A 19040-nucleotide genomic window follows, 5' to 3' on the forward strand; every position below is an offset into this window, starting at 1 on the left:
GAACTAACATTGTGCTCAGTTTTTCTTTTTTTTCTTTTCCTAGAGTTATATTGCATTTGCAGTCAATTAAAACATCAGGGTCAAAATAAATAAATAAAATAAAACATCAGGGTCTTTTCCAATGAGTCAGTTCTTTGTATCCGGTGGCCAAAGTATTGGAGTTTCAGCTTCAGCATCTGTCCTTCCAATGAATATTCAGGACTGATTTCCTTTAGGATGGACTGGTTGGATCTCCTTGCAGTCCAAGGGACTCTCAAGAGTCTTCCCCAACACCACAGTTCAAAAGCATCAATTCTTCGGCACTCAGCTTTCTTTATAGTCCAACTCTCACATCCATACATGACTACTGGAAAAACCATAGCTTTGACTAGATGTACCTTTGTTGGCAAAGTAATGTCTCTGCTTTTTAATATGCTGTCTAGGTTGGTCATAGCTTTTCTTCCAAGGAAGTAAGAGTCTTTTAATTTCATGGATGTGATCACCATCTGCAGTGATTTTGGAGCCCCCCACAAAATAAAGTCTCTCACTGTTTCCACTGTTTCCTCATCTATTTGCCTTATAGTGATGGAACCAGATGCCATGATCTTAGTTTTCTGAATGTTGCGTTTTAAGCCAACTTTTTCATTCTCCTCTTTCACTTTCATCAAGAGATTCTTTAGTTCTTCTTTGCTTTCTGCCATAAGGGTGGTGTCATCTGCATATATGAGGTTATTGATATTTCTCCCAGCAATCTTGATTCCAGCTTGTGCTTCATCCACCCCAGAGTTTCTCATGATGAACTCTGCATATAAGTTAAATAAGCAGGGTGACAATATACAGCCTTAATGTATTCCTTTCCTATTTGGAACCAGTCTGTTGTTCCATGTCCAGTTCTAACTGTTGTTTCTTGACCTGCATACAGGTTTCTCAAGAGGCAAGTCAGGTGGCCTGGTGTTCCTATCTCTTTAAGAATTTTCCAGAGTTTATTGTGGTCCCCACAGTCAAAGGCTTTGGCATAGTCAATAAAGCGGAAGTAGATGTTTTTCTGGAACTCTCTTGCTTTTTCAATGACCCAACGGATGTTGGCAATTTAATCTCTGGTTCCTCTGCCTTTTCTAAGTCCACCTTGAACATCTGGAAGTTCACAGTTCATGTACTGTTGAGCCTTGCTTGGAGAATTTTGAGCATTACTTTGCTAGCGTGTGAGATGAGTGCAATTGTGTGGTAGTTTGAGCATTCTTTGGCATTGCCTTTCTTTGGGATTGAAATGAAAACTGACCTTTTTCCAGTCCTGTGGCCACTGCTGTGTTTTCCAAATTTGCTGGCCCTGATGCTGGGAAAGATTGAAGGCAGGAGGAGAAGAAGACGACAGAGGATGAGATGGTTGGATGGCATCACCAACTCAATGGACATGACTGAATAAACTCTGGGATTTGACGATGGACAGCGAGGCCTGGCTTGCTGAAGTCCATGGGGTCACAAAGAGTTGGACATGACTGAGCGACTGAACTGAACTGAACTGAAAACATCTGAACCTTTTCTCCTAAACTGCATTTGAGGCCAGTTGAAAACAGACTGTATCTTTTTTTTTTTTTTTTACCTCACCACGTGGCATGTGGGATCTTAGTTCCCCAACCAGTAATCAAATTGCGCCCCCTGAATTGGAAGGCAGAGTCTTAACCACTGAACCACTGGCGAAGTCCTCAGTCTGTATCTTTATAATTGGTTTTTTAAGTTTGGTAGGATGTCACACTTATCCCAAGAGAAATTAAATCCTGTTAGTATCATTCCATCAATCTATCCAAATTATTTTTATTTCTTGATTATGTCAGTCAGTGCATTAACTGTCCATTCCAGTTGTAGGAAGGCAGCGAATTAAAAGCCTGCCTTCTCTCTCCCTAGGTTGCTGGTAAGAAGACTAAGTTTCATTTTTAAGATTATTATTGTGTCATAGCTTTGAAAGGTTTTGCTTGGCAAATTTACAGGACCTTCATCCTTTTTTAAATCTTTGGTCTTATCACCAAGCCACACAACCTTGCTGAACTCCCATCAAAGGAACATACTTTTGATGCCTAAAGTCAAGTTCTGTAAGCACTCCTTAATGGTGATCTTGTCCTTCTCCTAAGTAGGTTTAGGACCAAGAAGGAAAAAATAAACCTATCAGAGTTGTAACTTTATAATTCTAATATACAACTGAAGCTTCTTAAACTAACTCTCTTTATTGACCAGGGACCAGCAGCAAAGATAGAATCAAGTGACATGAGAGCAGCTTGTTTTCTTCAGTTTGGGTATCAGTTTAAATATTTATGTATCTGATCTTGAGAACCAAAATAAATTTACAGAAATAATTTTGAAAATTTGTGAGAACAATCATCTGTGGGAAATACTGAGATTAAGGAGTTCTTTTTCCCCATTTAGAAAAGAAAAAAAAAAAGCATGAAAACTTTATATCCTTATTGTGCAACTTCTGTATGAATGGCTTTAATATCGTCTGCTAGTAGACCATAAAAAAACAGTGTTGTCATTAACGTTGAAAATTTACATTAGTCATCCCTGCACTCTGAGTAACTGACAAGGCACTTTGGAATTTTGTCTGTCAACAGCTACACTGTTTTTAAGTTGGAAAGGTAGTTTTTTAAGTACATGTTTCAATAAACCAAGTAGTTTTTTGCCATCTGCCAATGAATTTGTGACTCAGAAACAGGGCCACATTATGAAATTTCGTGGACTGGAGGCACTGCTGATTCTGTGGGCCTTTTCCTCCATAAAAAAGTATGAAAAAAGTACAGTTAACAACTGGGTTGGTATAAAGATGAATATATTCACCTGGATGGGAGGGCAGTTTAGGGGAGAATGGACACATGTATATGTATGGCTGAGTCCCTTTGCTATCCACCTGAAATTACCACAGCATTGTTGATTGGCTGTACTCCAATACAAAATAAGTTTTTCTTTTTTAAATAGTTGAATTTATATTAGTATTATATATTCAAATATTTTCTTTGACCTAAAGTTAATTTTTTTTTTCTGATCTTCAAAGAAATTAAAACATTTTCATGGGTCCCCAAAAGTACTGTGGGCTCTCTCAGCACCATTCCCACTGTGCATAATGGTTAACCTGGCTCAGATTAGAGGTTGTATTTCCTCTTCAATTTATTAACTGTACTTTTTGCATTTAGCATCCATATCTTTTTAATGGGAAAAACCAACTCTGTTTCCATAGTACACCTCTGTTAAACTCAATAAGCACTGTATATTTGGTAGGAATGACCTGTCTCAGCAAGATATATCTCAAAAATTGAAATAGAATAGAAATGTATGTCCTTTACATACCTGATTCAAACCAGCTGCCTGGCCTGAATCTATCAGCATTTACCCATTCTATCATTTCAGACAGTGTACATACTGCGTGATAATTCGCTTCAGTCGTGTCTGACTCTGTGCGACCCTCTGGAGTGTAGCCCGCTAGGCTTCTCTGTCCGTGGGATTCTCCAGGCAAGAATACTAGAGTGGGTTGCCCTGCTCTCCTCCAGGGGATCTTCCCGACCCAGGGATTGAACCTACATCTGTTATGTCTCCTGCATTGGCAGGCAGATTCTTTACCGCTGGCACGATCTGGGAAGCCCATACAGGGTATAACAATCACGAAATTGCACTCCTTTAATCCCTCTTCCTTTACTGCTGCAATATAAAACAAAAGTCTCCTCTTTTGCCATCTGGTAATTTTAAGGCTTGATAGTAGAAGGCCAAGAGTAGTTTCTAAATCATTCATATTCTAATGATTCAACTGTGTTTATAGAAGTGATACATGCTCATTATTAAAAAATTAAAGGAATGCAGAAAAGTAAAAAGAAAAAGATAAAAAAATCCCAACACTCAGAAATAAGCCTCATTAAGTGAACATCCTGTTGGACATCTGACATTTCTCTAAACTTGTATGCAGATGAAAAAAAATGGATGGATGGATGATAGGTAGGTAGATAGATAGAAATGGTTTCATTAAAGTAGAATCATATACTGCTAATTTAAAAATTTTAAAACTAACATGTTTAATTTTATTTGACGTTAACTGGATAAAAAGAAACTAAGAATTAAGAAATTACTAAAATTTAAATAAACATTTTTTTTTTCACAGTAGGAGATGTTATTTTTTTCCCCCCTTAGGTTAAGAAAAGAGATGATGAACTTGATGTTTTTGGTTTTGGCTTTTCTTTTTCTCCAAGTGTATTTCTTGGTAGATCTTATTGGTGTTCACCCAGTCCTCTCCCTGTTCTAGAGTACAGGCAAATTGTATTTTTTTTACTCCCTTCAAGTTAGGTATGATCTTATTACTGGCTTTAGCTGCACAATGTGAGCAGAAGTGACTTGCATCACTTACGGATGGTTGTGTTTAATTGCCAAATCTCCAGTCTCTCACCCCTTTGTTCCTTGCCTCGGTGAGCATGGACATTTATGTGATTTGTGAATGTGGAGGAGCATAATGCCAGTGTGGATATGAAATGCAATGGTGGCTCAGGGAGGCACTGCCCTGAAGAGTCATGTGAGGCTGTGGTGGATGGTATGTGAGTGAGACATGAACTCTTGTTCTGTTAAGTCATGAGATTCAGGGCTTATTTACTACCACAGGCTGTCCTGCCTGCCTCTGTCTCCATCTCAGAAAATATGGATTTCCCTGCCATGATAAATGAACTCACAGGCACTTTCACTCTCTTTCCTTCCTTCCATCTAGATTTTGGTTTATTACATCGTTATTTTCATGCAGTCAGAGTATTTAGTGTTTACATTCCACAGTATTCTATCATCTAGCCTTGATTTTGATTGGTTATATTACTGTTTTCATATAATCAAGACATGTAACATTATGTTCTGTTCAGTTGTTTAAAATTAGTTTTATACTTAAATTCAATATCCAGTACTGATCTTTTTACTGTGGCTTTCAAAGCACTGTATCAAGAAGCATGTTAAGGGGCTTAGAGGAGACTGTCTGGCAGGAGAACGTTCCACTCAAGAAAGGAAGAATATTTTTATCATTTGCATTGCTGAAATTGTTGTTACATGGTGATATGAAAAGCAGACTGATTTTTTAGTGGTTTTATTTCTAATTTTAAATTCTCTATAAACAATACCTTCTTTATTGCTTGCATCTGAAGCAAACCATTTCCATCTGCCCATCCTTCATATGCCACTGTTGATATTTTTATTTGATTCACTGCACTGACTAAATTGTCAAGACTTTTAAAGGAGGGCTCAGAATGAAAGTGAATTCTTGCATTGTTTTTATGTTCTACAATATCTACTGATTATCTTTTTATTTGAAAATCATCTTGGCTAAGAATAATATTCAGAGACTATACTTTATCCCCCTTAAACATTTTGGGGAAATTGCTTTGTCTTTTGCATTTAAAGCACTGTTAAGAAATTTGACTTTCTCCTTATATACAACTTGCTTTTTCTACTTGAAGAATTATATTTTGGAATTGGAAATTCACTTATTTAGCCAGAATATGTCTCATAGTTGGTTATTCTATGTCAGTTTTTTCTCTTAAAACAGAATTTGCTCTGTCAACTTAGAGATTAGATTGCATTGTGTATTCATTTTAGGGATATTTTCTTGTGTTAGATTTTTGAATACTTTGGGCTAGACTTTCTACTTCAGGAATACCCATCAACCTTTTAATGGACTGTATTTTTCTGTCCTCTGCATCTATCATTTTTCTCTAATTGCTTTAAATTCTGCCTTGATTTCAAGCCTTCCCTGAATATAAATAATTTGGAGTCATGTTATTGCTATTCTTTGGTATTTCTAATTTGTGTATTTGTTTCTAGGTGATGCTATTTGGTCATCAACTTATCATTTTAGTATGACAAGCTTCCTTTAAAATCTCATTTTGTTATTTGATCGTCTCATTGCTAAGTTCTTGTTTTTACTATATTCATGTTTCTATTTTGTTTTTAAGTTATTCCATGACAGATTACTTTCTCTTATTCCTTGAGGATCATGAACTTTTATCTTTTTTTTTTATATATAATGTCCCCTTTAAAAATCACTTGTTATGGTAGAATGTTAGGTGCTGTGCTAGTTCATTCCATCTTGCCCATGTTTGGGCAGCCATGCTCAGCCTTTGGTGCTGTAATGAACTGGAGTGGTTTCTCCTTGGCACTCCTGTAACCCTCTATCTGTTGCCCCTTGAGGACTGGATATTTCCTATTCTGTCCACTTTCTTTAGCTTAAGGGCACACATCGGCAGAAGAGTTGGGTAGAGGATTGAACTCATCTAAGTTGCTTGTGTGGGCCACATTGTAACCCCTGTGCCCTGCAGTGTCTCTCCTGAGACCCTGTGAAATTTCTCATCACTTCTTCCAAGAATAACCGTTTGTTGTCCTTGTTCATGTTTCTGATCTTCCCATCCTTCCCTCTGGCAATTACCATCCCCAGTCTACTAAAGTCACAGGAGAGAAAGTGAGAAGAAAACCCACCTAATTCATTTTTCCTTTCCAGATTTGGGGATATCAGTCTTGCTCTTAAAGTTGAGCTTGATGCACCTTCAGAGAGCTATTGGAGTGTGGTTCTGCCAGGTTTTTTTTGGCGAGGGGATGGCTTCTTTTCATTAGCTTTTATTTCCTTAGATACTAGTGGGTTGGAACCAGAGTATTTACCCGGAAGCTATCTTATAGTCTGTCAGTGGTTCTAACTCTCTTAAAATTAAACATCGATGTAGAGGGAAGAGTCTATTGTGGCCCATTTCAGACAAAGAATGGGAAACTGCACACCCTTAACCTTGACAATATCTTACTGTTATAAAGTTGCCCCTGCCTTTTAAAAATCTGTGTCCACTCCCAGATGATACAATAGTTTCTTTAGTTTTTAAGTGCTAAGTAACTAAAAGTAGGCACTCTTGATAATCCTGTAGCCATAGAAAACACAGCCAGATGAATATGTTGTAATTGTAATGGATCATTCCTTTTAATTTGTTCATTTATCCAACAGTGTTCATTTATGTAGTGAGTACCTACTATGTGCTGTTCTTGGTGCCTGGGATACAACATTGAACATCACTGAACAAAACAGACAAAATTTCCCTTCCTGTGAGGAGCTTACATTGTAGCGGGGATGGGATTTGTGTGTGGAGTGGGACCAGTCAGCAACAGCAAATATAGCACATCCTTAAAATACGTGGTATGTTTGAAGGTGATACGTGGGTAAGGGGGAATCACAGAGTGGAATGGGAGTTGTAACTGAGAATCGGGCGGTCAGGCAGGGTTCCATTGAGAAGTCACATTTGATGGAGGGAGTCAGAGGAAGAGTGTTCCAGAAACAGCGACCAGCGAGCATAAGGCCCTAAGGTTCCAGGCAGGCTGGTGTGTTCAGAGAGCAGGATGAATGGTAAATTGATGGAGTTGGGTCAGGTCTGTGCAAGTATGTGAGAAAAATGAGTGGCTCAGCAAGTTGTAACATGAACTTTTAAAGTTTTTAATACTGTTTTGAAAAAATTTGCTATACCAATGTTCAATTAACTTTTTCTTTTTTTTTTAAACTATAGAAAGATAAGTTTCCATGAGCAATATTTTAAAAGCAGGAATAAGCCATAAAACATTACTAAAACCCCCAAAATCTTGGTTCTCTTTTAGAAGACAGGTAGGGAAAAATGATGCAACAATATGTGAATAACTGTTGATTAATGAGAAATCAAAAAGCATGAGAGCTGCAGAAAATAAAATTGCTTTTTAAAAAGATAGTGTGATATGTCATATCTAAATAAGACCTTGGAAGTCATCTGGTTTTACCTTTTAACAAATGAGAAAACAAGAGAGGCTAAATGATGTAGCCAGTTTTATGGCAAGTTGGTGGCAGATTTGAATTTAGATAGTAGCCAGGCCTGCTCATTCTTAGCCCAGAGCTCTGTCCACCCTGCCTCCCTTCTTTTATCTCAGTGAGAACTCAAGTATTGCTAACAGTCTTGTCGTTGACCTTCCACAGACTCGATGGTCAAATCAAGTTTTCCATGAAAAATAGGTATGACTTACTTGGATTTTGCAGTAGGACCTTCATCTAGCTGGAAATCAGTTTTAAACCAGTTTATTAATATTTCTCCACCTCTCTGGGGACCCGATTGTTCTCTGTGATTATCTACCAGAACAAGTGGCTCTAATTACTTTTCTTTTCAAGGTGCTTTTCTTTCATTTCCAGGCAGCCAGTCCCTGAACCAAAGGGATTTCTCTGCAGGACCATTGCGCTCAGGGACCCAGATTAACATGTGGGCCCTGGGAGGTGGCCTGTCATATAGTTTTGTCAGCCTGGCAGCCTCCTCACATTTCCTTCCCTTCCATAACTAAGTATTCTGTCTTATGCATTGTTTTATTTGTATATGTTTTTTATAAATGGTGTTGTTTTAGACATGTATATTAAAATTCACATTGTTACAGAGATCATTCTTTTAACATTGTTGCTTTAGTTCACCCTTTCTGACTGCACAGTATTCCCTATGTGCTCCTTCATATTTATCTATCTGTTTCCCTCGAAATGAGCTCTTATGTTGATTCCAGCTCCTTTCTTCCCAGTGTTACTTGATATAAACAACCTCATACACAGCCCCTCATGGATCTGAATGGGACTTCTTCTAAGATATATAAGCCCCAAAACAGGATTGTTGGGTTATAAGGCTTATGTATATATGTTTGCTAACACAAATGATTTAGCCTTGTGCAAACAGCCTTATACACATCCCTTATCGATCTTTTTCAGAATTTTTCTTGGGTACATACACCGTGAAACAAGGTTATATACTATATTCAGTTTTATTCACATGGCTGACTTGCTTGTATTGATGGAGTGGCTGCCCAGTCTTCATTCTTATCAGCAGTGAATAAAATTTCATACTCTGACATATCCCAGTCAAAGCTTGTATTGTCTGAATTTCTATGCACATCAAGTAATTTATCATTGCTGTTTCATTTGTTATTTCTTAAATCTCTTTATATGTTTGCTTTTGCATTTCCTCTAATTCGAATCACCTGACCATTTCTTTGTCCTTTTACCTTTGGAGGTTCTTATCTTTTTTCCTGTGGTTTCAGGGGTACCTTATAAATACAGAAATTATGCCCCCTTTGGTTTTAGACATTAACAGATGTCTTTTCCCATTCTGCTCTGTCAACTTGAATCATAATCTCCTTTGATGTAAAAGGTTCATCTGATCTTCTTTGGGGGATTCACTTAAAAAGTCACTTCCAGTGTGGGAGAGGGATAAATTAGAAGCTCAGGATTAGCATATACACACTACTATATACTAAAATTGATAACCAACAAGGACCTACTGTATAGCACAAGAAACTATACTCAATGTTTTGTAATAACCTATAAGGGAAAAGAATCTGAAAAAGAATACACACACACATATATAAAACTGAATCACTGTGCTGTACACCTGAAATTAACACAACACTGTAAATTAACAGTACTTCAATTTTTAAAAAATAATACATTTTTTTTTCTTAAAGATGGGGAGGGAGGTGGGAGGGGGGTTCAGGATGGGGAACACATGTAAACCCATGGCTGATTCATATCAATGTATGGCAAAAACCACTACAATATTGTAAAGTAGTTAGCCTCCAACTAAAAAAAAAAAAAAAAAAAGGCCCATTTCCACCACAGGTCATAAAGATACTTCAATGTTATTTTCCATTAAGCTTATACTTTTGCCTTTTATGTTTGGGCCTTTATCCACATGGACTCTGTCACTGTTTATGGTGTGATATAAAAGTCCAGTTTCTTTTTATATAAAATTAGCTAGTTTTCCCCAGTTTGGAGAAAGCCTCTCCTTACCCCATTATGAAATTTTAATTGTCATTATAAGCATTCTCATCTTTATGTCATAATAATGTCTTCCCAGCCAGCATAAGAATAACTCTCCATTTATTCAAATCTTGCTTTATATCTTTTAATAAAGACTTAAAAGTTTCACCACAGAGGTCTTATGTGATCTTTGCTAATTTAATTCTAGATTCTTTGTAGTTTTCATGCTTATTTTCTTTTGTGTTTGATTATTGCTAGAATGTAGAAACGGAGAAGGCGATGGCACCCCACTCCAGTACTCTTGCCTGGAGAATCCCAGGGACGGCGGAACCTGGTGGGCTGCCGTCTATGGGGTTGCACAGAGTCGGACACGACTGACGTGACTTAGCAGCAGCAGCAGAATGTAAACATGCTGTTTTATTGATTTTTGTTTTGAGTTGATCTTCTATCTGACAATTTTGCTCAACCCTCTTATTTGTTCTAATGAATTGTCTGTTGAATCCAGGCCTTTTTCTGCTTATTAGGTCATATAGTCTGAAAATGCTTCCCTTCAAGTGCTAATACATAATTTCTTTTTCTTCATTTATAGCATTGGACAGGACTGTCTACTACTGTATTTAATAGTAATACAGTAGTGCTAATGTGTATACTTCTTCCCATTCTTAGAGGGGATACATTTTAAAGTTCATTAAATCAAATGCTTATTGAAGGTTTTTATAATTTTATCAAGTTTTAAAGACTGCTCATATTTCTAGTTCTTGAAGAAAATAAATTTAATAATAAATAAGTATCAAATTTCATCAAATCCCTTTTTTTCATCTATTAAAATAATGAATTTTCTCTTTTGGCTGTTGATATGTTGAATTAATTGGTAAATTTTATGATGTTGAGATGATTATAATCCTGAGATAAATTCTACTTGTTTACAATATATTCCTTTAAGTATTTTTTAAACCTGTTAAAAAAGCTTCTCTTCCATAACTCTTTTAATTTTTATTTGTTTACTTATTTTATTCCTGGTTGCACTGGGCCTTGGTTGCTCCGCAGGCTCTTCTCTAGCTGTGGCTAGTGAGGGCCACCCTCCAGTTTCAGTGTGTGGGCTTCTCTCTGCAGTGGCCTCTCTTGCTGTGGACCGTGGGCTCTAGGGCTCGCAGACTTCAGCACTTCTGGCGCGTGGGCTCAGTAGCTGTGGTGCACAGGCCCCGCTGCTCCACAGCTCGTGGGATCCTCCTAGACTGAGGGATCCAGCCTGCATCTCCTGCATTGGCTGGCGTACTCTTCACCACTGAGCCACCAGGCACCCCTATTTTAAATATATTTTTAAAAACTCAAATAGTTACGATTTAGGATTTTCGCATCTAAAATTATAACTAAAGTGAGCCTCTGATTTTTCTTTTTTCTCCTTGTTGCTTGGGATAAAAAGTACTGGAGTCTAAAAAAATGGACTACATAGTTTTCATTCTTTTTGTATTTTCTGGAGCAACTTACATGAGCTAGGAAATGAGATGTTCCATGAATGTTTGCTACAACTAATGTATAAAACCATTGGCGCCCAGGGCTCTTTAGGGCTTTGATTACCCCTTCAGTGTTTGAAACTTTGATTTATTCAGGTTTTCTATTTTGTTCTATACCAGCTTTGGCGTTTTATATATTCCCAGTAATATGTCACCTCATCTACATTTTAAGAATTTATTAGTGTACTTGTAAGTGTTTATAGATTATTATAGATTATTGCTCAGCAATTTTTCATTCCTCTCACCTCATGAGATGATTTAATTCCTTTCCTGTTGGCTTTGGTCTTGGCTATATGGCTTGCTTTGGTCCATGGAACAGTAGTAGATTTGACCTGAACAGAGGCCTTAAATGTCCTCGAGTCAGGGTGTTTAGCCTTTTCTCCTAAAAAGTGGCTATCCTAGAAGGGCACAGTCTCTTAGCTCAACTTTTTTTTTTTTTTCTGGTCCAGCAAACCTGAAGCATGTGGCACTTCCATCAGTGAGTTAAGGAGTGTGGTATGTATCACCAGCTCTCCAAAGAAATGTGTATGGTTTTTCAAAGTACTACCCCATTTGCAACTGAGTCACTTTATAAAGCACTCATATGTGCTTACAAAACCTCCCATTGTATCTCCAAATAACAGGTTTAAAAGGGAGTTCTATAGTTAAATCCTTTGTGGTAATTCTAGACCCCTGACTGCAGCTTTGTCTGACTTTTCCAGCAGCTATTTACATGTCTGCCATGCCTCTCCCTTACTGCATGGCCTTCAGTCTTTGAACTGTGCTTTTGAACTCTGTATAGGTCCTCTTCTCAGGTCACTGTTAAGGTGGCCATGTGTCACAGGGTACAAAGCAGAGGTGAACCAGGCAGGACACTGGGCCTGTGGACTTTCTTTCCCTCACCAGCCAGGGTAGAACAGAGAGTGCTGTCTGCACAGAGGTTTGTTGGAGGTGATGACTTTTTTCTGTAACAAGTCAGAAACACTTAGCTATTAGAGAAGGTGAGTTGCAAACTTGGATAACCTTTTGCTTTTAAGAATGTCATCAGTTACTGGAAAAGTATACGTTAAGTTCCATATTGTGCTCAGCAAGGGGCTAAAGTTTGTAAAGGAAGGACACAGAAGTAGGAGACATGGTCTCTGCCCAAAAGGAGCTTGAGAGACAGTGATGTCATATAAGAAACAGAAAAGCTGTATGGAAGTGTTTAAGATTTAAGCCCAGAGCAGCTATGGTTAGCCACAAGTGTGGGAAGAAGTGATAGCTATAGAGAAGGGGGATCACCAGGCACATTTCATTCATGTCATGACCACAGAGATGGCGGGTGGAGGGGAGGTGGAGGTGGGGGGTGGGGGTGGGGTACTGGAGGTATGCATCCCTTCAAATGGATTTTCATCATGGTAGATGGGTTTGTCAACAAATGATATTTCTTTTGAAACAGGTGACTTTTAACTTCACCAAGAATGGGATTAAAGGATTGTATGAAAGAGACAGGATCTATGTAAGGGAGAACAGTTGTCAGTATAAAAGGAGTTAGCTGTCTGCTTAGGATTTTTTTTTTTTTAAAGGATGGACATTCTTCTGTCCCAGTATCTGGTGGTTCTTAACCAGGGCTAGTACTGCCTCACTCTAAGGTATGTGGACACGTGTGCTCAGGCTGGGATTGACACTTAGTAGATGTAGGCCAGGGTTGCTCCAGACCCTGCTGTGTACTGGGGACAGCCCCGCACAATGGATTGTCCTGCCTGAGATGCCAATAGCTCACTTGTTGAGAAACACTGGACTTCCCAAACTTCAGTCATTTCTGTTCTACTTGTACAATTCCTGCCTTATTTTTGTATCACCTGTATTGCTAATTTAATGCTTTTATTTAAATCTACTTTTTACTTTTAAAACTTATGTGTTTTTTTTTTTTGGTCTGTTTACTTTTTGGTCATTCTATGTCTGCTTTTTAATTTACTTACCTTAATCCTTGCAATCATGGGTTTGAAATGCTATTTGTACTTTCCTAACCATGTTAAGACAGATACATGACTGTTCTAATACAGAATGTTCCCCTCTGTACCCCCGGCATCATCTTGGCCACCACTAGTGGTGTGCACATCAAGCATTGAGGAACAGTGGCCAGATGGTCACAGTGGATTAATTTCTAGCTTGACCTGATTTGATGTAGTATGTCCTTGGGAGTTGACACTACCGCCTTAGGGCTCTCGTTTTTAATTAACCTCATATTCAGCAGAATTCATGAGCTGGAAGGGCTTCCTGAGGATACTTTTCCAGACAGAGGTCAGACGACCCAAACAGCTGTTATTCTGTGTGTGTGTGTGTGTGTGTGTGTGTGTGTGTGTGTGTAAGATCTCCTTGGAAGGGCTTGATTCGCTCTTGGCTGGGTCATGCCTACGTGCCAGTTATCTTTGCTCAAGTCTGTGTCTACAGACTGCTGGCCATCTCCCAGTTATGTGGAAGTATTCACAAGGCATATGTGACCCTGAAAGTGTAGAGGAGGAGAGCAAATACTGCCCTCACTTCCACATCATTGGCTCACAGCATATGTTGCATGAACAGTTGGCCGGGAGTCAGAATGATGACAGATTGTAGCAGAATCACAGATGTTCCCACGCAGCACCCATTGAACTGACCCAAAAAGAAGTTCAGAATAAAAACAGCCCAGCAAACAAGGAAACCGATCACAGCCTTATGCTGAGCACTTTGAAAAGTGACAGGCAAAGAAGGAAACCTCCCATCCTGACCCCTCAGGAGCGATGCTGGAAAAGGAAGGTGTGGAGCCAGAAGCCTGAGGGTACTCAGTCACACAGGTCAGTTGGAGAGAAGCTGTCTGAGGAGGGTGGGCAGCCTCAGTGATGTCAGGCAACACCTTCTGCGGAGGCGGGAAGGCAAATCGAAGCAAGCTGTCACCCCAGTTACGGGAAAGAGATCACAGAAGTGAATGCACCCCAGCAGAGCAGGCTCCGGTATAAGACATTTAACTGGCTTTCAAAAGAGAGAGCAGGCCTTCCCTCGTGGGACAGTAGTTAAGAGTCCACCTTGCAATTCAGGGGACACTGGTTCTCTCCCTGGTCTGGGAAGATTCCACATGCCTTGGAGCAACTAAGCCTGTGCATTGCAACTAGTGGGCCCACGTACCCTAGAGCCCTTGACTCCCACACAAGAGAAGTCATTGCAATGAGATGCCCGTGCACCACAACTAGAGAAACCTGTCGCACAGCAACAAAGACCCACCACAGCCAAAGGAAAGTTTTGATACATATACACAATGGAGTATTACTCAGCTATTACAAAGAACGCATTTGAATCAGTTCTAATGAGGTGAATGAAACTGGAGCCTATTATACAGAGTAAAGTAAGCCAGAAAGAAAAACACTAATACAGTATACTAACGCATATATATGGAATTTAGAAAGATGGTAACGATGACCCTATATGCGAGACAGCAAAAGAGACAGATGTAAAGAACAGACTTTTGGACTCTGTGGGAGAAGGTGAGGGTGGGATGATTTGAGCGAATAGCATTGAAACATGTATATTGCCATATGTGAAATAGATGACCAGTCCAAGTTTGATGCATGAAACAGGGCACTCAAAGCTGGTGCACTGGGACAACCCAGAGGGGTGAGATGGGGAGGGAGGTGGGAGGGGGGTTCAGGATGGAAGACAAATGTACACCCAAGGCTGATTCATGTCAGTGCATGGCAAAAACCACCACAATATTATAAAATAATTAGCCTCCAATTAAATTAATTAATTAAAATTTTTAAAAAAAGAAAAAAACAAAAATCAGTGCTTAGCACCTCCAGCAAAGGCTGGCTCTGTGGGTCCTACCTCTCCTTCACGGCAGAGCACCACATAGAAAGCCACAGCCAACCTCAGAGTATAATCCCCTGTAAGAGAACGGGCTATCAAGGATGCATCAACTTACTGTAGGCGACCAAACAGAAGTTCTGAACAGAGATACCCACATCAAGTATGAACAAGATGAAGCTAAGTGTTGTGAAAACGCTGCATACAAGAGAGGAGTGAAAGACAGGAGCACGGCTTACAAAAAATAAACGTGCAACCAATCTGGTCTGGGAGAAAACCAAGTCCAAGAAAACTCAACCTCACAACCATTTCATGCTGTAGAAGAGCTCAGTGTCAATTCAGTAGAAATAAAAACTCAATGTTATGATTAAACAAGATCCTTTTCATGTTTTATTTTTAATTGTAAAATATAAAACTTGCTATCTTTTCCATTTTCAAGTGTGCAGTTCAGTGGTTAAATACATCCATGTTGTGCAACAAACCTCCAGACCTCTTTTCTTCTTGCAACTCAGAAACTCTGTCCCTGTTAAATAACAGCTCCTCATTCACCCCTCCCAAGACTCTGGCAACCATCATTCTTTCTACCCCACCAAATTTGACTATTCTAAGTACCTCATGTGAGCAGAATCATGGTGTAGTTGTCTCTTTTGTGACTGATTTATTTCAACTAGGATAATGTCCTTAAGAATCATCCATTTTGCAGCATGAGTCAGAATTTTTTTTTCCTTTTTAAGGTTGAATAATATTCTGATGTATAATATACCACTTTTTATTTATCTGTTTACCCCTTGATAGATACCTGAGTAGCTTCCACTTTCTGGCTATTGTGAGCAATGCTGCTATGAAGATGGATGTACAAATATCTCTTTAAATCACTGCTTTCAGTTCTTTTGGGTATATAACCCAGAATTAGAATTGCTGGATCATAATTCAGTGTTTAATTTTTTGAGGAACTGTTTTCCACAGCAGCTGTACCATTTTACGTTCCCACCAAGAGCACATAAAGGTTCCAGTTTTTACACATCCTCACCAGCACTTTTTTTTTTTTTTTTGATAGAAGCCATCCTAATGGGTGTGCAGTGGAAAGGGATTTTTAAAGATTGAAGGGCCAAGAAAAATTGGCAACAAAAATATAATATAAGATTTGAACCAAAAGGAAAAAAATGCACAATAGCCCTAAGTGGTAGTCAAATGAATGGCATGGTGGAAAGGCGTGAGATAATCACTGGAAGGGAGTTGAAACGATAAGAGAAAATGATAGCTGTGGAAGATAGGTAAAACCATCCAGCATAAGGAATAGAAAAAAATAATGCAAAGATATAACTTAGAAAGATTTTTTTAAAAAGAAGGAAGAACTAAATCTTTGGTCAGAAGGCCATGCCGCATATAAAGTGACCAAGATAAACTCTGGTCTAAAGCTTCACTATTGGAAACTCCAGAGAGAAAAAGCAGGTTATACCAAAACGGGGATGATGAAAGTTAGTGTCAGAATTCTCCATACCGGCATTCTCTACCATAAAACATGAGCAAGTTCTACAAATGTAAGAGAAATAAAATTATTTAAACAATATAAAATTATATTTATAATTTAAAATATAATATAATATGACATTGTTTTTGTAAATGTTGTTCAACAGTGAAGGCACTAAGCAGATAGTCTTGATCTGAAAGAACTCAAGCAATATAGTAACCATGAACCTTTCTTGGGGAAAAGACTACCCTATGAAGAGATTGACCAAATGAGACTCAAATCAAAATTACAGGCTCAAGAGCAGAAAAGCTGTGTTAAAAAAACAATAACAACAACAAAAAACACAGGTGAACATTCAAACCATTATAGTGTAGTTTTAAACAGTGGGTGAAAATTATTATTACAGAAGCATGTAAATGTTGTGCATCCAACAAAATAAAAATTATAGAAGCAGCAAAAATCAAGAGGTATGAGATAAAAGAGAGAATATAAATGTTCATTATACAGCATTAATGTGGAAACATGTTGTTTACCATTAAATTTTCATTAATTTTTTCTCAGCACTAAATATTTTGTGTATTTGTGTTTTTTTTGTTATATGTTTTGGGTTTTTTTTTTTAAAAAAAGCGTTTAATTGGAGATCAGAAATTCATTTAGTTTCACCTCTGCTGGTTTTCCTTGTTATATTCAAGCAAAATTAAGTAACTCTTATTGGAAAAGACCGTTATATTCTCCTTATCATAGTATACATACATAAAAAGATGTCCGGAATGATGTTCACAAACTGTCAATAAGATGGTAGGATAGTAGAAATTTTGTTTTCTTCTTTGTACTTTTTTGTATGTTTGAATTTTAAAAGGAGCCCATATTTTTATAAAAGCCATAAAAGTGCCAGTGTTAATATAAAATATTGCTCAGTAGTATCATTATTATAATTTACTTCTTAGTCATTAAAACAAACAAACAAAAAATAGCAGTCTTGACAGACACCAGAAAGAGTCCTTGACAATATTTTTGCAACTTGTGCCTAAGCTTTTGGCAACTGCCTAGAGACCAAAGGTACATGCCGTGGAAGATATCAAATAGTCTAACAGGATGCCTCTTGCCTTCTCATTGAATTCATAAATCAAAACAATGAGCTGTGAGTGTGAAGTGGGATTGACCTGAATTCATGGAATGCTGGTAACAGAAAGTGTAGTTCAGGGTGCTATCGTATGGAAATCTGAGCTTTCAGTCCTGGTCTAACCCATAACTGACACCATCATTTTGGATTTTTAGAGTGTGTCTCAACCTCTGCTCTTTGCTACAGTGAGTGTCGTTCATCTGCCACGTTCTGTTGCCTCAGGGCCTTTGCACATGCCTTACCCATTGCATAGGGTACCCTCCTTTCCTTTCTCTTCATTGGGCTCCTTGTCCTCATGCTCAGCACTTAGCTTTTAGTCTCCTTCTTCTGGAAGGCCTTCTGTATAACTAGTGGCACCTTTCAGCACATCTGTAGTCACTCACTTGATGTTAGACTTCCTTAGCAAACTGGTCTTGGGGAGACAGGGCTCCAGTTTAGGAAGTGCAATGTCGGGTTCTCTCATTGCCCATCGGCAGCAAGTGCTTGCTTTCCTCTTCTGAGCTCAGCCAGGTGGTCATTCTCCTCCTGTGATCTGTGCTGCTCCCTCATGGCCTTTTAGGTTTTATTTTTTTATTCAGGCCCTTCTTAGCTCATGCTTCTATAGAAACTGTCACTTTTCTTGGAGGTGTTCAAGTTGGTTAGGAGAGACTAGCTGTTCTGTACAGCCCATTACCCTCTAGCACTGGCCATTCCTACAGGAGACAACATCACCACTGTACCCACAGGCCAATTCCAGAGGGAGGAGGGCCACGAAGGCATCCTTAGATCCCCCCAGAAGCCTCAGCTTGGCCTCCCTAGTGAAGGAGATGGAAGTAAAAAATGCATGTTACAAAGCATCGTGTGTGTTAGTCGCTCAGTCGTGTCCAACTCTTTGTAACCCCGTGGACTATAGCCTGCCAGTCTCCTCTGTCCATGGAATTCTTCTGGCAATAATACTGGAGTGGGTTGCCATTCCCTTCTCCAGGGGATCTTCCCAACCCAGGGATTGATCCTGGGTCCTCTACATTGCAGGCAGATTCTTTAACATCTGAGCAGTAGCTGCAATGTAATCCTAAATGTATGTTTTATGCATATAAGACTGATAAGAAATAGAGCGAAGTATTCTGAATGGGTTTCTCTGATGGGATTTCAAGTTATTTTTATTTTCTTGTTTTCACATTTTCTGTAATAAACCTGTCCCTAAGTACTAAGTGCTTCTTAAGCCCCTATGTATAGCTTTTCACTGAGCAGCCCCTGTGAAGACTAAAAGTTGGCCCCTGCCACTTGGGATGTGTGTCATCCCCCCGCATTTTTCATTTCTGCCTGCCCCTACCCCGTCTGATGTGTTTGGGCTTCCCTGGGGTCTCAGACAGTAAAGAATCTGCCTGC

General features: G+C 38.8%; 1 protein-coding gene across 7 annotated transcripts in view; it reads left to right on the forward strand.

The window, feature by feature from the left end:
- Positions 1–19040, forward strand: part of CRADD (CARD and death domain containing adaptor protein) — a 355216-nt gene that overhangs the window by 168793 nt on the left and 167383 nt on the right. The window contains exon 3 of one of the 7 annotated variants that reach the window (XM_081592163.1): positions 11733–15054. The exons of the other annotated variants lie outside the window; for them this stretch is intronic. Coding sequence (XP_081448289.1) covers positions 11733–11770 — 38 coding nt within the window. The 3' untranslated portion in view covers positions 11771–15054. Of the gene's footprint in view, positions 1–11732; positions 15055–19040 lie in introns of those variants that run through there. 7 annotated transcript variants of the gene reach the window in all.

This window comes from Giraffa tippelskirchi, chromosome 4, assembly GCF_054371585.1.
Source record: "Giraffa tippelskirchi isolate mGirTip1 chromosome 4, T2T-mGirTip1v1.2.pri, whole genome shotgun sequence".
In the NCBI taxonomy this organism is placed as follows: Eukaryota; Metazoa; Chordata; class Mammalia; order Artiodactyla; family Giraffidae; genus Giraffa; species Giraffa tippelskirchi.